General features: G+C 42.3%; 1 protein-coding gene across 7 annotated transcripts in view; it reads left to right on the top strand.

Moving 5' to 3' along the window:
* Window positions 1-8,085: 8,085 nt before the first annotated feature.
* Window positions 8,086-19,780, top strand: part of unc5db (unc-5 netrin receptor Db) — a 110,066-nt gene continuing 98,371 nt past the window's right edge. For 6 of the 7 annotated variants that reach the window (XM_063017424.1, XM_063017428.1, XM_063017426.1 and 3 more), the window contains exon 1: window positions 8,273-8,340. Coding sequence is in view for 1 of the 7 variants with exons in the window: in XM_063017423.1 (XP_062873493.1) it covers window positions 8,262-8,340 (79 nt within the window). In the remaining 6 variants the exon portion in view is untranslated. Of the gene's footprint in view, window positions 8,341-19,780 lie in introns of all 7 variants that reach the window. The other variant, XM_063017423.1, reaches the window with a different exon arrangement.

Genomic DNA, 19,780 nt, shown 5'->3' with positions numbered 1-19,780 from the left:
CGTCTCTAAAACAGTGGAGATGGAGTGTGTCTTTGGTGAGCACCCCGCGGGTCTATTTATAACACCCCGGGTCGGGACTGTTCTGGAGGAGTTGTTGGGTGAATGCAGTGATTTATCATCAGCGGGATTCGTTCACCGAGTGACAAACTCTGTTCTGATATGCGGCTACAGCGAAGGTCAGAAGTTTACATACATGCACGTGACTGAATTACTGGAGCTCAAGCATCTTCATCCGAATATAGACACATAGATATGATTTCTATAATGGCCCTTCAGTTCTTCCTCAGTGTTTATGATTGGCTACAGCTGGTGACCATATAAATACGCCCAAGATTAAACGGTGGCCTCTCGCCAAGGTCGGAAAAAAAACACAATTTGTCACCTGAGGGGGAGACATCCGGACGCTTGGGTTCAATCCCCTAGTCACGCTAGTGCTTATCACGTCATTGGTAACACTCAACCAAGCTTCACATGCTCCAAACAAAAAGGACGTTTTCAATTACCAGAAGTTGTTTGGACGAGAAAAGGAAAAGTTCAGGCATTTAAACTCCACAACCTGTACCTACTATCAAGCTCTACCTAATACTGGTTTTCGATTGGTAAAATCAGCTGATCTGTTGGACCTGGACAAGCCTTGATTTCAACCCTATTGATAAGGCTCAACAAGTCAGGTTCTAAAAATTCCACCATGAGTTCTGATCAATAAAACTCAAATTCATTGAGGTTTGGTGCTCTAGGTGCCCGAGAACATACCCCTAGGTGCCACCTAGCAACACTGGGCACAAGGTAAAAATGCAGCCTGGACAAAATGCCAGTGTATTTTTGAGGCATCATATTCTCACCCGTTTACTCCCAGTGGCCAGTCCATCATCAGCCTGTTTTTGGTGCACCAATATCTATCATTTATTTCCAGACCTTGACAGTTAATGTAAACATCTGGAACGAATCAAGTCGATGAGTTGACTCATGAATTGATTCACTACATGGTACACAGAAATGAATCTTGGAGTCCTTGCCCTGCCAAGAGTTTGGTTGCATGTTGCTCCCCAATATTGTACCCATTTTTTATCTAAGAGCTCTATACATCATCGCTCCTTCACACACACACTTCAGATTTTTGCCTCCACACACTTCTTTCCCCACTGCAGCGTGGCATCAACGTATCGATCTGTTTTTTCAGGACGTCACAAACTGCACGATGCAGCATCCGTAAAGCTCATATAGTTTCATTCGGAAGCAAAACGAGGCCTGAAGCGAGCGAATTCGATGCGTCCGTACAGTGCTGAGCTCACAAAAGCACGACGGTTCCTAAGCGGAGTTAGAACTCGGCTCCACACCGTTGGCGCGCTGAATCCGAGAAGGGGGATTTTGTTCGTGGCTCGTGGTGCTGCTCTGACATCCAAGATTTTTGGGCTGCCGTCCATGAATAGATTTGTGAGTCGGATTTCTTTTCACCCCAGAGTTTGTGCTTTAGGATGGAGATAAATGCTGAAAGATTGGGCATGATTAGATGAATTGTTCCTGGGGCATTGGAAGGCATAAGATACTTGATGGGAAAGATGGGCGAGGTGGCAGCATGTATAAAGCCCTGATGTGTACACTGCTGAGTGGACTGGATGTGTACAGATGTTAATAGGGCAAATATTTAACCATTGGTGAGAGCATTGGTTGTTTTATTAAGCTTTGTTTATGTATTTACTCTGGTGTATATACTGATACCCTGTTGTGTAGATGAAAAATATGGTAGAAATTGATGGTAGAAGGTAGAAATTGGGGTCCAGGATGGCAGAATAATGAATGTTTTTTAAGACAGGCATTAAGACAGTGCTCTAACATATTAACACATTACTGTGGAGTGTTGGAACTCAAGTTCGAATCTCAGCAGAGACACCGGCCTAGTCGGGCATCCACACAGACACATTTGTCTGTGTTTGACGGAGGGAAGGTTGGACAGGGTCTCTTCCGCTGCCACTGTGACATTTCAGGTGCCTGCATGATTAGGAGAAGGAGTCACATAGAGCTTGATCCTTGATCAGACTGGGGGTTGTGCAAGCACCAGTGCGTTCACAGTCGGGAATTAAAAACTACTAGATTGGGAGATAAAGGTGGACAAATTCAGAATAAAAAACAATTTAGCACACTGACGCTGGGATCTAGGGTTCGGATCCCAAGCTGTGCTATCAGTCAGTCGGCCGTCTACATACAGACGTGATTGGCTAGGGCTAAGCCTGAGCCCAGTGATGGATTCTGTCTGGAGTGTGTTACTGCATTGGGGATGCCTGTTCACAACTAAACTAAAGAATTAGGAGGGGTGTCCACATCTTATGATTAGGGCTATGCTTTTATTCCACATACTTCTTTTGTACTTGTCCTTTGATGGTTTCTGGTGCCAACAATGCCAACAATGTGTGTATGTATGTGTGTGTGTGTGTGTGTGTGTGTGTGTGTGTGTGTGTGTATGTGTGTGTGTGGGCAGATACTCTAACGATCCTGGTCGGGTGTTTAACAGACACGGTTGGCTTGTCTGAGGGAGGTAAGGCCAGATGAGGAACCGCCCGCATGTCGCAGGACGCCAAGGTCGTGGGCGTGTGAGTGTTCCTCGACCTTGTCTGGCCTCGTCTGGCTTACTGTAATCAGACGAGTGAGGGAGGAGAGTGGGAGGCCGACGCTGCCCGAGTCCTTCTCACTACAATTCAAATCATCTTCAAGTCCATTTCATCTACATCCCAGATGATGAACTGGTGTGTGTGTGTGTGTGTGTGTGTGTGTACTCTACTGAATAAATGAAAGCGTGTGTGTGTGTGTGTGTGTGTACATTGTAACTGCTCTGTATGATGAACGATGGTGTCAGAAATAGAAGAGAAGTATAAACCCAGCTGTCAGATCCCATTAGAAATCACACTTTGAGCATCTAGACGCGCCTCAGACCCCGACACAAATCTCACATCACTGAGAGATATCTAAAATACTGAACCACACGATACAGCCAAAAGTATTCGGATGCCTGAACATGAGCTGGTTGGACATCACTTTTAAAAAACAAATGGTATTAAAACTGAGCGACCTCTATGTACAGTGTTGTTGGGTTTGAATAGTCTGTTTATCTGTCTGTCTATCTGTCTGTCTATCTATCTGTCTGCCTGTCTGCCTGTCTGTCTGTCTGTTTGTATATTTATAATCTGTCTGTCTAGCTCTCTGTCTGTCATCTGAGTATTTATAATCTATCTGTCTGTCTGTCTATTTCTCTGTATATCTATCTATATATTTATAATTTATCTATCGATCTGTCTGTCTGTCTATCTATATATCTATCTGTCTGTCTGTCTATCTGTCTAGCTATCTATATATTCATAATTTATCTATCTGTCTGTCTGTCTATATATATCTATCTATGATCTATACATCTGTCTGTCTGTCTGTCTGTCTGTCTGTCTATTTATCTATCTATAATCTATCCATCTGGTCATTAAACTCTGAATCTGACCACAAAACTTTGACCATAGATGACTATGTTTGTGCGATCAGCAACGAATTTAGCCACCAAGGTGCCAGTTTTTAAGCCCATCATGATATAAAGCCTGTATGATTGTATACCTCTCAAGTAACAGTTTGGTTTTTATTCCTGACCTTGGGAAGTGACCACTGATCTCTGATCCACACATTTGTAAGGTTATGTACGGTCCAGCTACTTTTGGCCACAATCTGAGACTTTTCGATTGCCAAGCTCACAGTCAGAATTGTTGGACACACAACTTGCATGCTGATCAGGTAATCAGAGCCAAACATCAAGTTCACGTTGGGAAAAAAAAATCATCCTCTTGGAAGGGGTTGTTTTGACCTGATCTTGAACATGAGGGTTAAATCTGCACTCGGCGTGCACCATATGGAATACCTGTCCATTCACCATGTTTCGCCCTGTCAGGAATTTAATATTAAGCCACCTGCTGGCTGTTTACCAGATGGTGCTGTGATGCCCCTCGCAACGAGCGGCATGGGACGAATATTCATGATGATGTCGGGCACTTTCAGGAGAGTCGGGCTCGGACTGAAGTGTCCACAGCTAAATCTGGCGAGCGGGGGAACGCGCTCTGCTTCACCTGGGGCAACGAAAGTCTGGATTTTATTAGTCGCAGGCCGCCGGTGGCACCTGCTTAGTGTATTTGAACTGCTCAGCAGTAAATGTGTGTACAATTTATTTCTCTTTTCAGCATTTCCTGTGGGGAACGAGGTGCAGAACTGCTGTGTCCTTTGATGGAACCACCTTACATACAGCACTAGACCCTGAATCATATTTTCCTGCATTTACTTCTAAGTGTGGGTTGGCTTGTTTATTAAAATGCTGCCTTTGTAAAGCACGTCCACCTGATTTTATTGAATTCCTGCTGAAGTTCCTCCGAGTTTTAGTGAAGCTACAGAGTGAAAAAAACTGGGTCAATGGAATCTGTCAAACTGCAGGAAGAATTTAACACTCCGAGTCCTGGTTAATTAACTTCTGGAGGAGACTGAGCGCCAGGCTGCCATCCTGATGTGCAGGGGAGAGAAATCCACCCGAACATTTCCGCTCTAAATGGAGTAGTACTGCTCTACGCTACTTCATTCAATCATTTATCTTTAGTAACAACTTCATCATCCCCCCTCAGACACCAGCGATTGTTTCAGTCGAGCATCCTCAATTATCTCTAATGAAGCCCAGCAAAAGTCCACACAGCGGTTTCAGCCAGAGCTTCACTATTACACCACTGCAGAAAATGAACACTCACATTAGCAGTGAAGTTGAGAAGTGTGAACATCTTTCAAGAAGAAGAAAAAGAAGAAGATTTCTCTTCTTAAAACCGATGAACTGAAGTCAGGAGTGTTTAATTCATCAAATGAAATGTAATTATCCTTTCAGGTCAAAAAGTATAGTTACTATTTTCATTTCTTAGCCTTTTATAGTTCCATAGTTCTGTATTTCTGCAGTTCCACAGTTCTGTATTTCTTCAGTTCTTTAGTTCTGTAGTTCCATAGTTCTGTATTCCTGTAGTTTTATATGTCTGTATTGTTGTAGTTCCACAGTTCTGTATTTCTGTAGTTCCACAGTTCTGTATTTCTGTAGTTCCACATTTCTGTAGTTCCACAGTTATGTGATTCCCTGCCTTTATACCTCACTTCACAGTTTGGTTGATCTACAAATACTCATTTATGAAGTTCTGGATGTCAGTAGCCATGTAGACCTGTGATTCCACCTACCTTTACTTCTGTAGTTGTGCTGTTCTGTAGTTCCATTCCACTCCAAGTCTGATTGGGGTCACTTTGCAGTGTGAATATAGTGAAGAAAGATGGAATCTGTCCTTCGGTTCAGGTTACAATTTTGTACTTGATGGAATGTCGAGGTTCCTGAAAAAAACCCAGTCATATTCTGCAGAACTGAATTCTTTACGTGATAAAAACACCCAGAGCTGCATTACTGAGCTCTATTTGGACAAGTATGGAGTGGAATATTTCTGCAGAGCATGAATGTGCTTCAGACATCTATACACCGTGTGATAGAGTGCAGGAACCTTGAACATGTGCATCAGTGCAGTAATTGAGACACTCTCCATTATTCACTCTTAGATGTTAACCCTTTGAGAAGGCTTGTTTTTATTTTGAGTCCTCTTCATCGAGGTTCTTGAATCTTCAGAGAGAAAAAGATTCTGTAATCCCGTTTCTGCGGTTTAAAGGGCTGCTCTGTGGTACACTACATGGTCAACAAATTGCTAACAATGGTAAATAAAAATCTTTTAGGTACGTGGCAGAAGTTTAGTGAAGGTCCTCTTTTGTTTCAGCATGACTGTGCCACTGTGTGCAAAGCCTGCTCTATAGACATAATTTGATCTATTTGGTAAAGAAACACTACATTATTCCAGTATGTAATTGATTTATTGCACCAGTTAGCAATTTCTCTGGCTGAAACACATGAATTTAAAGATTAGAAGAAGAGAGAGCATCTGCACACACTTTCCATACTTTTGTTTGTCTCCACACGCCACAGTTTCCCACAAAACAAATGAGATGAATTGCTCACACTGTAAGGTGCTGCATAGAACGTACGTTTGTCCTACTGTATCAATCTTAAATTTCCACCTTGCTTCATATTTGCGTGGCCAGTAATTGTTTTACAGGCTGCACGGAAGCAAAACAAAAAGCGCCGCCTGAACGCTCTTCTTTGCATAATTGAGTTTGCAGAAAAATCTCCTGTTCTTGAATGTCATCGCCTATAAGGTGTGAGTCATGCTAACCGGTTCAATTGCTTCTCCAAACGTAATGTTTCCTCCACACCTTATTGTGTGGTGAATATGCAATAGGAATAATATCCCCCCACTGTCTGAGCTGAAAGAAAAGACTATTATGCATTTGTAAATGGACCTTAGCTCTGCTAATGCTTTATGTAAAGTAAAATAGGCCAAACACTTCAACAGAGAGGAAAACTACAATTTATTTGAATCCCTAAAGTCTCAACTTTGCTCAAATGCCCTCCGTCTATAGGCTGATACCTTTTAAATAGAAATAAAAATAATAAGAAGGTTTTTTTTGATGCAGCAGGTAGTGGGGGTGCCTCATAGCAACACGGATCCTGGAAACCTGGGTTCAATCCTAGACTTTGATCATGTCTGTTGGGTGGAATTGCTAAAGGCAAATTTACCTCCAAACCAGAGCTTCTCAAATGTGTATGGTAACTGTTTGGCTATTTAACTCTAGAAGTGTTTATGTTCTTATACAAGCTGATATGCTTTATACGGCAAGCAGTGGGCAGTGGGTCACACAAACATGAGGGATTAGGGGTCATTGTGAGCTAAGCATTGTAAAACCCACAAGGGCCTAATAAAGACAGCATTAGCTCAGTGGTTAAAGTACTGGACTATTGATTGGAAGGTCACTGGTCTGACCACTGCCCCTGAGCAAGGTTCTTAATCCTGAATTGTTGGTATTGTATTTATTTACACTATAAGCCACTTTGGCATAAAACATGAACGTAAAATATACTGAGGGCCCAACGTTAAGAGTCCAATCATTTGCCAATCCGCAAACTGCAACAGGTCTCTCTGTTCAGCCCAATGTTGGCCCATATGTGCCCGCTGAAAGCTTGTTTGGTGAAATTGATTTAATTATTAACAGTAAACACATCATGTTGTTCTGGATTGTGGTACCAGTGGGCAGGAACACGCCTAGGAGAGGACACCTACCATTTGCAGGTAAACAGACATTAAAACGTTCGTTAAATGATGTACACATTGGGCAGTTCAAAGCAGCTAATCCACCTTCCGCTATGAGGAAACCAAAGTTCTTGAAGGAAGCCCATGTGGATATGGGGAAAACTTGCCAACCTCCTCACAGATAGTGACCAGAGGAAAGGATCAAACCCAAGCATGGGGACTCATGTTGGAGTGCAGCATCAACACTATCTTTCACACCATCATCGTCGGTGTGGTAACCGTTCCTACTTATAAAAGATTTTTACATTTACATTTTTGTTATTTAGCAGACGCTTTTAACCAAAGCGACTTACAGTATTGTGACAGTGTACAGTCTAAGCAATTGAGGGTTAAGGGCCTTGCTCAAGGGCCCAACAGTGGCAACCTGGCAGTGGTTGGGCTTGAACCAGCAACCTTTGGGTTACTAGTCCAGTACCTTAACCGCTAGGCTACAACCGCCCTATTTGCCCTATGTTTTGATTTACACAAAAATAAGTACATAAATTGATTAACTAATTCAATATTATGAAAACATAAAATGTGTGAATTCCAAATTAAGGCCAATAAGTGGAATTATAATTAATTTATGACGATTATTTGAATATGAAATGTTGACTTTTCACGTTGTTAGCTAACTGCTAACTGTTACTGTTTCCCCTCGCGCACTGCACGCGCTCGCGCTTCTCCCTCAAGCAGCTGATTCTGCACCTGGTGCTGAGCCTGAGCCCGAAGTCCCGCCTACCGCTGCGACCTTCTGCTATTGGCTGACCCGGCTGTCAGTCTCGCGTTCTAAGTACGTAATTGGCCGAGAGCGCGGCGTGAGCGCGTTAAAAGTACGAAGAGGCAGCGGGAGCTCTGTAGTCCAGCGCTAACTGTGGGTGAGCAGAGGAGAGCAGCGCAGCGCAGCGGACGCAGTGATGCCGCCGGATAGTTTCTGCCTCAGTCTGACAATGTCACGCGTCTTACTCAGTCTCGTTCGGAAGGAGCCCGAGGCTTGTGAGCAGCAGGACGAAATGTTCGGGGTTTGAGGAGGAACAGGAGACCGAAATGAGAAGTAACGGACGCCGGAGCGGTTGGGACTTCGCCTTGCTTCTTCTCATTAGCCTCAAGTGCGCGGACGGCCGAGGTAGGAATTTAAACATGATTTTAACCCCTAATGTGATTTGTTTGTGTGAAAAACTGCGGTGTATTACTAGAATGTACACTCTTTATTAAAGTTGTGTTTCTATTTCGTGTATTTTGATGCTATTTTATACGGGTATAAAGTACTCAGACTGGGGCGACCGTTATTTTTTGAGTGTGTCTCGCGCGTGGAACGCTCGTGCAACAGGCGCGCGTGCACTGTGTGCATCATCCATATCACATATTTCTAAATAAGCTCTATATTTTATTATTAGCTTATAAAACCATTCTTTTTGGGGTGTGGGGTGTTGGTCATCACATTTCTCAGTATTGTGGACCCGCCTTTGGTCACTACTGCAGTGTTCATTTATACAGATAAATACATACATGTGCATTTCTTCCAGGCTTGATGTACACATGTGCGCATGCATTTAATGTATATTGCTTAATAAAATGTTGAATTTGTGAATTTATACTGTGCATACAAAACATTTGGTATTACATAGAATTATATAGAAGATGTAGAACATTTTTGCAGTGTTGAATCAGCACTATGCAGTTCCTCTTGGTCTAATAGCACATTGTTGTATTAACCCTCAACCTGCACTATTGAATTCAGTCTTCTTGAATCCATTAACCAATGCTGTGTTGGATTAAACAATTAATCTCTTCAGTTGTTAATCACCCCCTTATCTATCTGCATCTGTACAGCACCTGTACAGGGTCAGCATCTTCAGTGTTGCGTTAGATAGCTTGTGTTTAATACAGTATTGCGGTGTTTATTGACTGAACACTGATGAATGCAGTGTGTTATTAGGCTAGCATGAACAAAATGCTGCATCGGCACTTCCAGTGTTGCATGAACTGATGCAGTGTTGAAATAATGTTTCGTTACCTGGTATAGTGGAGAGGCAACTCTTATTTTCATTGTGTTCCAGCATGACATTACATATTAGTGTTTAATTAACATCTACAGTGTTGAGTTGCGTTAATAGATAGTAAACATCTTTGTGTTTGATTACACCTTCAGTGCTGGATTAATAGATACAGTGTTAAATTAACATGTGTCATGTTAACCTATACAGTGTTTAATTGCACCTGCAGTGTTACAGTAACTGATACAGTTTAATTAACACCTGCAGTGTTACAGTAACTGATACAGTTTAATTAACACCTGATACAGTTTAATTACCACCTGCAGTGTTACAGTAACTGATACAGTTTAATTAACACCTGCAGTGTTACAGTAACTGATACAGTTTAATGAACACCTGCAGTGTTACAGTAACTGATACAGTTTAATTAACACCTGCAGTGTTACAGTAACTGATGCAGTTTAATTACACTGCAGTGTTACAGTAACTGATACAGTTTAATTACACTGCAGTGTTACAGTAACTGATGCAGTTTAATTACACTGCAGTGTTACAGTAACTGATGCAGTTTAATTACACTGCAGTGTTACAGTAACTGATGCAGTTTAATTACACTGCAGTGTTACAGTAACTGATACAGTTTAATTACACTGCAGTGTTACAGTAACTGATACAGTTTAATTACACTGCAGTGTTACAGTAACTGATACAATTTAATGAACACCTGCAGTGTTACAGTAACTGATGCAGTTTAATTACACTGCAGTGTTACAGTTACTGATACAGTTTAATTACACTGCAGTGTTACAGTAACTGATACAATTTAATGAACACCTGCAGTGTTACAGTAACTGATACAGTTTAATTACACTGCAGTGTTACAGTAACTGATACAATTTAATGAACACCTGCAGTGTTACAGTAACTGATACAGTTTAATTACACTGCAGTGTTACAGTAACTGATACAGTTTAATTACACTGCAGTGTTACAGTAACTGATACAATTTAATGAACACCTGCAGTGTTACAGTAACTGATACAGTTTAATTACACTGCAGTGTTACAGTTACTGATACAGTTTAATTACACTGCAGTGTTACAGTAACTGATACAGTTTAATGAACACCTGCAGTGTTACAGTAACTGATGCAGTTTAATTACACTGCAGTGTTACAGTAACTGATACAGTTTAATTAACACCTGCAGTGTTACAGTAACTGATACAGTTTAATTACACTGCAGTGTTACAGTAACTGATACAGTTTAATTACACTGCAGTGTTACAGTAACTGATACAGTTTATTTACACTGCAGTGTTACAGTAACTGATGCAGTTTAATTACACTGCAGTGTTACAGTAACTGATAGTTTAATTAACACCTGCAGTGTTACAGTAACTGATACAGTTTAATTACACTGCAGTGTTACAGTAACTGATACAGTTTAATTACACTGCAGTGTTACAGTAACTGATACAGTTTAATTACACTGCAGTGTTACAGTAACTGATGCAGTTTATTTACACTGCAGTGTTACAGTAACTGATAGTTTAATTAACACCTGCAGTGTTACAGTAACTGATACAGTTTAATTACACTGCAGTGTTACAGTAACTGATGCAGTTTAATTACACTGCAGTGTTACAGTAACTGATACAGTTTAATTACACTGCAGTGTTACAGTAACTGATGCAGTTTATTTACACTGCAGTGTTACAGTAACTGATACAGTTTAATGAACACCTGCAGTGTTACAGTAACTGATGCAGTTTAATGAACACCTGCAGTGTTACAGTAACTGATGCAGTTTAATGAACACCTGCAGTGTTACAGTAACTGATGCAGTTTAATGAACACCTGCAGTGTTACAGTAACTGATAGTTTAATGAACACCTGCAGTGTTACAGTAACTGATGCAGTTTAATTACACTGCAGTGTTACAGTAACTGATGCAGTTTAATTACACTGCAGTGTTACAGTAACTGATGCAGTTTAATGAACACCTGCAGTGTTACAGTAACTGATACAGTTTATTTACACTGCAGTGTTACAGTAACTGATGCAGTTTAATGAACACCTGCAGTGTTACAGTAACTGATACAGTTTAATGAACACCTGCAGTGTTACAGTAACTGATACAGAGTAAATGTAACATCTACAGTTTAGATCCATCTTTGACTCTTTGAGCTTTGATTTGAGTGATTTTAGTCTTAGTGTTTAAATGTACAGTGGTGTATTAACACGTAACACACACGTCTGGTACTAATTCATATATATGCAGAGTGTATAGTTTTATTAGTGGGGTCTAAATTGAGCACTGAAACTGTTTGGTTTCTAACTGGAGTGAATAATTAGGATAATTAATTACGATAAGAAATGTTCGCATTGTTGAGTCACGCAGCCCAGATGCATAAAAATGAATCATTTCACACTTAGTTCACCAAGTTTCATATCAAAGAACAACGTCAAACTGCTGTTGATTTAAATCATGATGGTGTAGATTCGCACCTTCCAGATTTTCACAGCTTTTCTAAGTAAACTGTTTTTTCCCCTTTTTTGGTATCACACCCACCATCCTTCCCACCGGAGTCACTCATCCACATGCCTACAGAACTGATTTTTCTCTAGTTCGACCTTACTACAGTATGCCTACTAAACATTTTGAAGAATCACTGTAATTTTATCTGAGTTGGGTGGAATTCAGCACCGGGAGAACAAATACATCCACGAGCTATAATAATATAGACTTTAATTCAGCATTATGTGGGTTCGTGCAACACTATACGCACCCGCTTTACACTGTGGGTGTCTCTTTAGCCTGAGGATTCCATTGTGTAGGTTCTAACCGTCACCCTGCTGAAAAAGTTTTCTTTTTCTCTGGGCGTACATCACAGTGCCGAGCGTTATTAGAGCTCTGCTACAGTTGTGCAACTTTAATGGGTTTATGCAGCTTCAAGAAGTTTCCAGGCCTGCAGGATCGTTAAGTTTCTTTAGACCAATTTTTACTCATCAAACATCTTGGCAGATAATAAGAACAGGTTCTCTTTCCTCTTCTCATCTTCTTCTTTTAATAACCAGGGCTGAAGGGGCTTACACAAGAACAATGTGAAGCTGGTAGTATCAGATAGTAATTACAGATTGGTGTGGAAAAAAATGCCATCCCTAGCCTCCAGTTCCTGTCTCATGTTCACTGCAGCTGATGTGGATCGAATGGTGTCCAAAATGGCTTTATTGTCCAGATAGTACCAGGCAGGGGTTTTGCGTTTGCTCCTTTGATGTCCTTTTTTCCTGATTTCAAAATATTTTCCTAAAACAGCTCATATGCTGCACAGCAACGTGGGTCCTCTGCTGTCGATTTCTGACCTTTTTTATCTGTGCTGCCGTTCATTTGCGATTTATGTCTGTGGTTCCAAATGCAGATGAGGCTGTACGATATGTCTGTGTGTAGCGATAAATGTTGAGTCATTAAATACTAGATTCTAACAATGTTTGACCCTTGAGCAAGGCACTTGACCCTCTTCTTCTTTCTGCTGTTTCTTTATTTAATTGACAAGCCTATCCCTACTCAGTGCTCTTCCTCCTGTGTAATTCATTATCGTCTTTACTGCTTGATGCTTATGGTGGTTTTTAGATTACTGTCCATAGACTTTTGGACCCACCTTCAAGGTCATTGCCTTGCCTTCGTCACAGGCTAGTTTTTATTGTTCTCCAAGACTGAAACTGAATACATTATTGGAAACTATCAATTTCATCAGTGTTTGAAACAGCTTTACCTCACTGGCTAGGTTCAGCCACCGGAGGATGTTACGCTATTGCCGCGCCCATTCCAGAATCCATCACCTGCACAGGCGGGTGCGAGTCTCTGTGTTTGCATTTCCATTTAAATGAAACCAAACGAGCCAACACTGGCAGATGAAATAGAGTAACGACGGCTGTAATAAAAAGCGTTTCCTCGTTTCTTAGAGGGACGATTTCACCAGGAAGCGGCGGCGTTTAGGCCCAGACTGCGAGTAATTTATGAGTCTGCCTGTGTGACCATGACTCTCGTTTATGCAGAGCCATGGCGTAAAAAATGCCAAGAACAAATCCGGACGCGCACTTATGACCTACACGTGGCCTTATCAGCAAATGATGTCGGGGAATATTGGTGTCGCAACCCAGATGATTACTCATTCTACTGATGGGAACGGTGCTTTTTTCAGCCGCCGCTATTTCATTCACGGCACCAGGTCAGACCTCTTTGTCCAGAGCAACATTTTCTGTGCAAAGAGATTAGCATAAGATTAGCATGTCAGCTCCTAAGCTGAGACGAAACGCTGCATCTGAAAAAGAGAAAGCAGTCAACCGGATAGGAAGTTGCATGGTTTATGCTAACACTAACCTTTTTAGCTAGCACATTTTGCAAATCAGCTTGAATCAGCTGTCGAGCATTTGAAAACACATTCACCAGCCTTCAGGTCAAAAGTATAAAGACACCTAACCATGAGCTTTTTAAACATCCCATCAAAAACCACTGGCATACAGGTGGCCACCTCAACTCTTTTCACCTCCAAGCTTTCCATAGGACTGAAATGAATGACCTGCAGCTCCTGAAGAGCTACAGAAGATCCACAAAACCCACCGCCATTCAGATTTCCAGCCAAACAGGAAATTCACACAGGCGTGCAGTCCAGATGTTGCTTAAAGAGCGCTGACGGTCGTTCATCTCCGTTGCGAGGCGTGTCATTAGCCAGAGTCATAGGGCTAATTCATCCTCGAGGGGGTCTTTAGGTCGACAACACCATTAGTGTTCGCTCTGTCACTTTAAATACATACAGATGCTCCCATCGCTGTTCTACCTGTCTCCTCCAACGCTCCTCCATCATGTCCTATAAAGCACAGCTTGAGACCCACCACACTTATCACCACGCTAGCTGTCAGTGTGTGTGTGTGGCCTGCGTTACAGCCCGCTGCTTGGATTAGCCTCCTCTTCACACGTGAGCTGTGGAAGCGTCCTTGAGCTTTGAAGAGGTGGCGTTGGAAAATCAGGGCTTCGAAAAGCCTCCTGGAACCTTTTATGTTATTCTTTGATATTTGGAGATGTTTGGAATAAGGAGGAAAACAAATTCTAGAAATTTTACATACACACCATATGACCAAAAGTGTTGGGACACCTGACCATTTGGCAGTCTGTTGCAAAAGCAAATGGTATTAAAATAGTGACCTCTGTGTGAGCTGTTCAGTCAGCTGCTTTTCGGAGAAGGCTTCTCACAACACTCCGATGTACGTCTGTGGGAATTTGTGCCAGTTCAGTCAGATTGTAGGGCTGGGTGCTGATAACGGTCAAGAAAGCTTCAGCTGATGTTCCGGTTCATTTCATTTCGGAGCAGAAAAGAGCAGAACAGAAGAGAAGATTGGCTGGTTGGCCGACAAGTTCTTTCACATTAGCAGCAGTGAATCTGTATTGATTATAAACGCTGAGTGAGCTAATTACTCATCAATCTGTCACGTCTCAGCTGGTGATGTGTTTACGTCTCTGCTGAATACAGCAGCAGGATTTGATGGACAGCAGAGGTTTGTCAGCTGTCATCTGTGTCTCTCGCCCCCTCTCTCACACTCTCTCGCTCTCTCTCGCGCTATCTCTCTCTCTCTCTCTCTTGCTGCAGCTACTATCGAAGATGATTACAAGCTAGAGCAGGAGAAAAAAAATTGAATAGAGGGTGAAAATCAATAAAGAAAATATAAGGAAAGTTTTACACACCCTCTGTGTGTGTGTGTGTGTGTGAGACCAAAAGTCAAAAATATATTTACAGCATATATTCCATGTCTGGGCGCTAGGTTGGTGCAGTGGTAAATTGCACTGGCCCACTGCTGTTGGGATCAAGGGTGTGACTCCACAGCGGTGCTATCAGCCGGTCGTGCATCTACATACAGACATGACTGGCTAGAGGGGTGAAGGCTGTTATAGCATCAAGAAACAAATGGGTACTTTTTTATTCTATACAGCTAAAAATATGTAGACACTCATCTTATTTTTCATTGTGAGTGTATGGCCAAAAATCTGTGAACACATGATCTTAAGCTTGTGAAGCGTGTGGACATCATGTTCCAAATATTTAGGTCGTGTCCACATATTTTTGGCCATACGTATCTTATCTGCTGTTCCACACTCACACTCCACACTGTCCTTTGTCTTTCCCATTGGCCTACTTTGTCTATTTTCTTGAAATATACATGAAATACATGAAATATGTAGGGATGCACAGAACGTCAGATCTTTACCTTCTTCTTTTCACCAGAGAGAGAAAAAGAGAGAGAGAGAATGAGTGAGAGTGAGCGAGAGAAACTCTGACCTTCACTTCTCACACTTGATGCTGATTTACAGCATTGATGGAAACCAGTTGAATTTATCAGCTGAGTAATGAGGGCTGTGTTTCATTCTTCTCTTTGTCCTTGTTTAAATGTTCTGTTAGATTTATTCATATAATCAGATCAGCCATGACAGCTTCCTTTACTCTCCTCTCTCTGTTTCTCTCTCTCTCTCTCTCTCTCTCTCTCTCTCTCTCTCTCTCTCTCTCACACACACACACACACTCAGTCTCTCTCTAGTGTATTTATACATTTTTCAATATGAGCGTAACAGACCCTGTGATTAAACAAAGCGAATGTAAACATAGCTGTCGGATCTGTTTACGAGAGGTCATTTCTGTACGGTGCGTGATGTGTAGGCTCTTCTTAAGCTGTGTGCAGCTTCTCTTACTACAAGGCTGGTATGTAGGTAGATGGATGAATGGTTGTATTGATGGATAGATGGCTGAATAGATTAATAAAAAGATGGTTGGACTGATGGATGGCTGAATTGATAAAGGGATTGTGGGATGGCTGAATAGATTGTTGGATGGACTGTTATAGCTCTTATATTAATACCCAAAGCTTGAAATAACCTGTTCAATAAGCTCATGGTCAGGTGTCCACATATGGTCTATATACAGTATATGATAATAAAATACATCCACTTTAGTAAAAGCTGTGATTCTTGAGGAGTGTGTTACAAAAAGCTTGGTACATTCAGAACCTTGGTGCCCGTCCCTCACAGTGCCAACGCAGCTCCGCTTGACTCTGGTAGCTGATGTTTGCAGATGGCACCCAGCAGATGAGCTTTTTATTAGGCCTTTTTTATCAGCTCTCAGATTTAGTGGCGTCCGAGTCGCAGCGTTATTTACGGCTCTGCAGAAACCGCAGCACCGTCCTGTAGCGGGCTTTACACACACATCATAAAAACCGGGCAGAACCAGCCTGAGGGTTTCTGCTCCTCGTTCATGGTGATGTATTTGTTTATTTGGAACTTTACGATGCTCCGGAGATTGCAGCCTCACTAGAACCTTTTATCGGCGGAACCTTTAAAATTTGAGAACTTAATATTGCACTTTTGGAAAAGAATGAAGCGTGTGAGTGAAAGTGTGAATAATGGCTCCGGGGTAAAGCAGTACAAGAAAGGGATCATTTTGTCCAATAGATTTTTTTTGTTCACCCTGTCAATAATTTAAACGGGTGTCCACATACTTTTGGACGTTGGTTGTCCACACATTGCCCTTGAAACCCTTTCATCTCGGTGCATCCTGTGACAATGGAGCAAAGAGTGCCAGCTCACAAGAGACTGCCAGTCTGTAATCAGCTAACGAAGTTGATATAATCCATGCAGTGTGCTCACATAATCCGCCTGTAATCACATAATCCACGGAAGATCATCTTGTTGGTTTCCTGAGCTGCCGTGTTTACTCACACGCTTCCAGAGAAGCTTCTCAGCACTGCCGGTCTCTGGTGGGGACTGTGTAGGTTTGGAGAAGAACAGTTCAGAAGAACTATCGAGTGTATGTGTGTGTAGGGGGAGGCTTGTTCAACTTTGATCATCGTGCTGTTCATCGATTTTCACTCTTTTTTCTGCTTCAAGTTTTGTTTGTTCTTTCCAGTCGTCCCTGGAGCGGCGCCCTTTGCTCCAACTCATCTGCTTTACATACTTTCCCTCATCTGTAAAGAAATATGTTCTGCCTTTGCCGAAGCCTTTGGGCTTTTTTCCTCCAACCCGGAACCTCTCGTTCGTTCCAAGTTTCGATCTTCACTACGCCGTTCGCTCTGAAGCAAAGCCAACGGGGCCACGAGAGCAGCTTTGTAGTAGGCAGCGCCAGCCTCTCACCAACATCACGCCCCTCTTTGTTGGTTTAACCTCCGCCTACTTCATAGCTTACGTTAATTCCCAAGCTTTTAATGCTGCGGTTAAGATTCAAAGAGGTACAGAAGACCAAAGGAATGCAGAAGTGTGCTAGTAGCAAGAAGCTACAGAGGTCAGGTCCAATTCAAACACTTAAAAAGTCAGATTATGAAGAACTGTGGATTCGTGGAATAATAATAGTAATAACAATAAAATAACAATGTTTAACAGAATGTGCCTCTAAGCAACACTTTGGATCAATGTCCAAAAAAGAACTGGCTTTTTTATTCTTATTTCCTGACCATGGAAAGATCTTTAGGTGTTCACTTTGCCGTCAGAACAGTTCATTCCGATCACGGCTGAGCTATCGATTCCGTGATTCGTCTGAGAGGGGAGGCTGATCTTAAACAGAATTGATACGCCCGCCTCTCCATCAGCTCGATGAGACAGAACAAGCCGAAAGCTCACGAACGTCGAGATCCGAGTCAGGCTCGGTCGAGCCGAACGGGCACGCGTCCTTCGTGCATCGCCGCCGTGATTTAACGGCATGTAAACGAGGGAAGGCCACTTGCAAAGAGAAGCCATCTATCTGATGCACCCTTCCACCGTGGCCGTTCCTCTCCTGCATGCGCAGTCCAATAAAACAACGAGCAATAAAAAAGCTACCTTCAAGTCAGGGCCACGTGTCGCCTCATAAGCACAACCGAAAGCTACCTCCAAGGCCGCCGTCTGACCTGCAGGGAAAACTTGAACGTGATAACCTTTGTTTCAGGTACAATGGGTTTTTTTTTTTTAATCTGATGGTTTAGGTTTGGCTCTCAATAAAAAAGCTGCAGTTACAACTTTGTACCGATTATAGTTACATCAGAGCTTCAGTGTGCACTGAAAATAAAGGATGTTCCTTATTGCCTCCCTTTTCCCTTCTCTATTTGTGCCTGCTGGAGTCCTGGACAGGTCGATAGAGCCCCTGAGATTCAAACTCAATAGCTTCATCTCTCTCTGGTACTGGGCTAGCGTAGCAGAACGCCGTGATCAAGCGTGTTAGCTCTTGAACGCTGCATAATTCTCATCACAAACATGTACAGTATACATTTCCAGTAAGTAAAATGAAGACATCCTGCGGGACAGTCTGAGACCGAATTCCAGCCCGGGCTGGGCCCGAACAACATGCGCCACTAATTGCCGTGGCATTTTGTTGGAGAATTGCAAGGCTCAGCATCAATAATGCAGGCGTGGTTGCTTAATAGCCTCATTTGTTTGTGTAAATATCTCAATGAACGGGCGAGCAAATATGAATTTTGAATAAAGCGTAATTAATGGAAACACATTGATTGTGCATTCGGGCTTCGGATAATTAATGGCTGGATCTGAAATATTAATGCTGTCTAGTGAAAGCAGCCAGGCAGAAATATAAACTGCAGTCCGGCTATTAAATATTCAAAGGAAACATTAATCTGGGGGCTTGTTTTGCGGCGAGGGAAGCGGGAGATCCTGAGCGGGTGTAAAGCCGTTAATGGACGTAGGAGAACACATTCAGGATTCAGTAATGACTTTCTGTGTGATGATTCTATGTGGTGTGTAATCATTTAGACTTTTCATTATTACAGCTGTAATGGTAACAGCAGCGTCCGAGTTCTGGGGGTTCAAATCACAGGCTGGGCTCACAAGTACAGAGGGTGCATGGCGTTACGTGACCCTAGCCATTGTGAGGGTTGTCACTGCACCCTTAGTGCCGGTCTCAAACCCAGATGAGTCAGGAAGGACATCCGGCAAAAAAAAACAGCGTCAAATCAAACGTGTGGACAAATGATTAGCTGCTGATGCTTTAGTGTAGCCAGTTGACGTACCGCTATGTTGTTATTTTAGTGTTACGGTAACACCAGCGTCCTGTGATCAGAAAGCGCCCTGTTTCTAACCGTCCACCTACAACCAGCTCTAACGGGGCGTGTGTTTCTAATAAAAATCCTAACAACACTGCTGCACCTGTTACAGTCATACATAGAACAGTGTCAGTGCAGTACTGAGGTTGTAGAAATAACATCTGATGACTGGCGGTCTTGTTGGAGTCCCTTTCAATTGTGTGCACAGAGCAACAGATAGACTCCAGTCAGTACTTGTATACCCATAATATACCAAATAGGTATTCCTAATAAAGTGCTCATATAAAGTGAGCATATGTACCGTAAATCTCTGATGGTCTAGGCAGCTATTGCACATTTACTCACTTGTTCACCTTACACACCTAGGGGGACAAATCCACCTACCAGCATGACTTTATAAAGTACAGTATATATAACAAAGCCTCATGTAACTGTTTTAAAAAGCCTTGAATACAAAGTCTGGCTGAAAGTGCTTAGCATCCAGCACACACGCTGCACAT

This window comes from Trichomycterus rosablanca, chromosome 21, assembly GCF_030014385.1.
Source record: "Trichomycterus rosablanca isolate fTriRos1 chromosome 21, fTriRos1.hap1, whole genome shotgun sequence".
Classification (NCBI taxonomy): domain Eukaryota; kingdom Metazoa; phylum Chordata; class Actinopteri; order Siluriformes; family Trichomycteridae; genus Trichomycterus; species Trichomycterus rosablanca.
The sequence above is the reverse complement of the archived record's forward strand: the minus strand, read 5'-3'. Positions and strand labels throughout refer to the sequence as shown.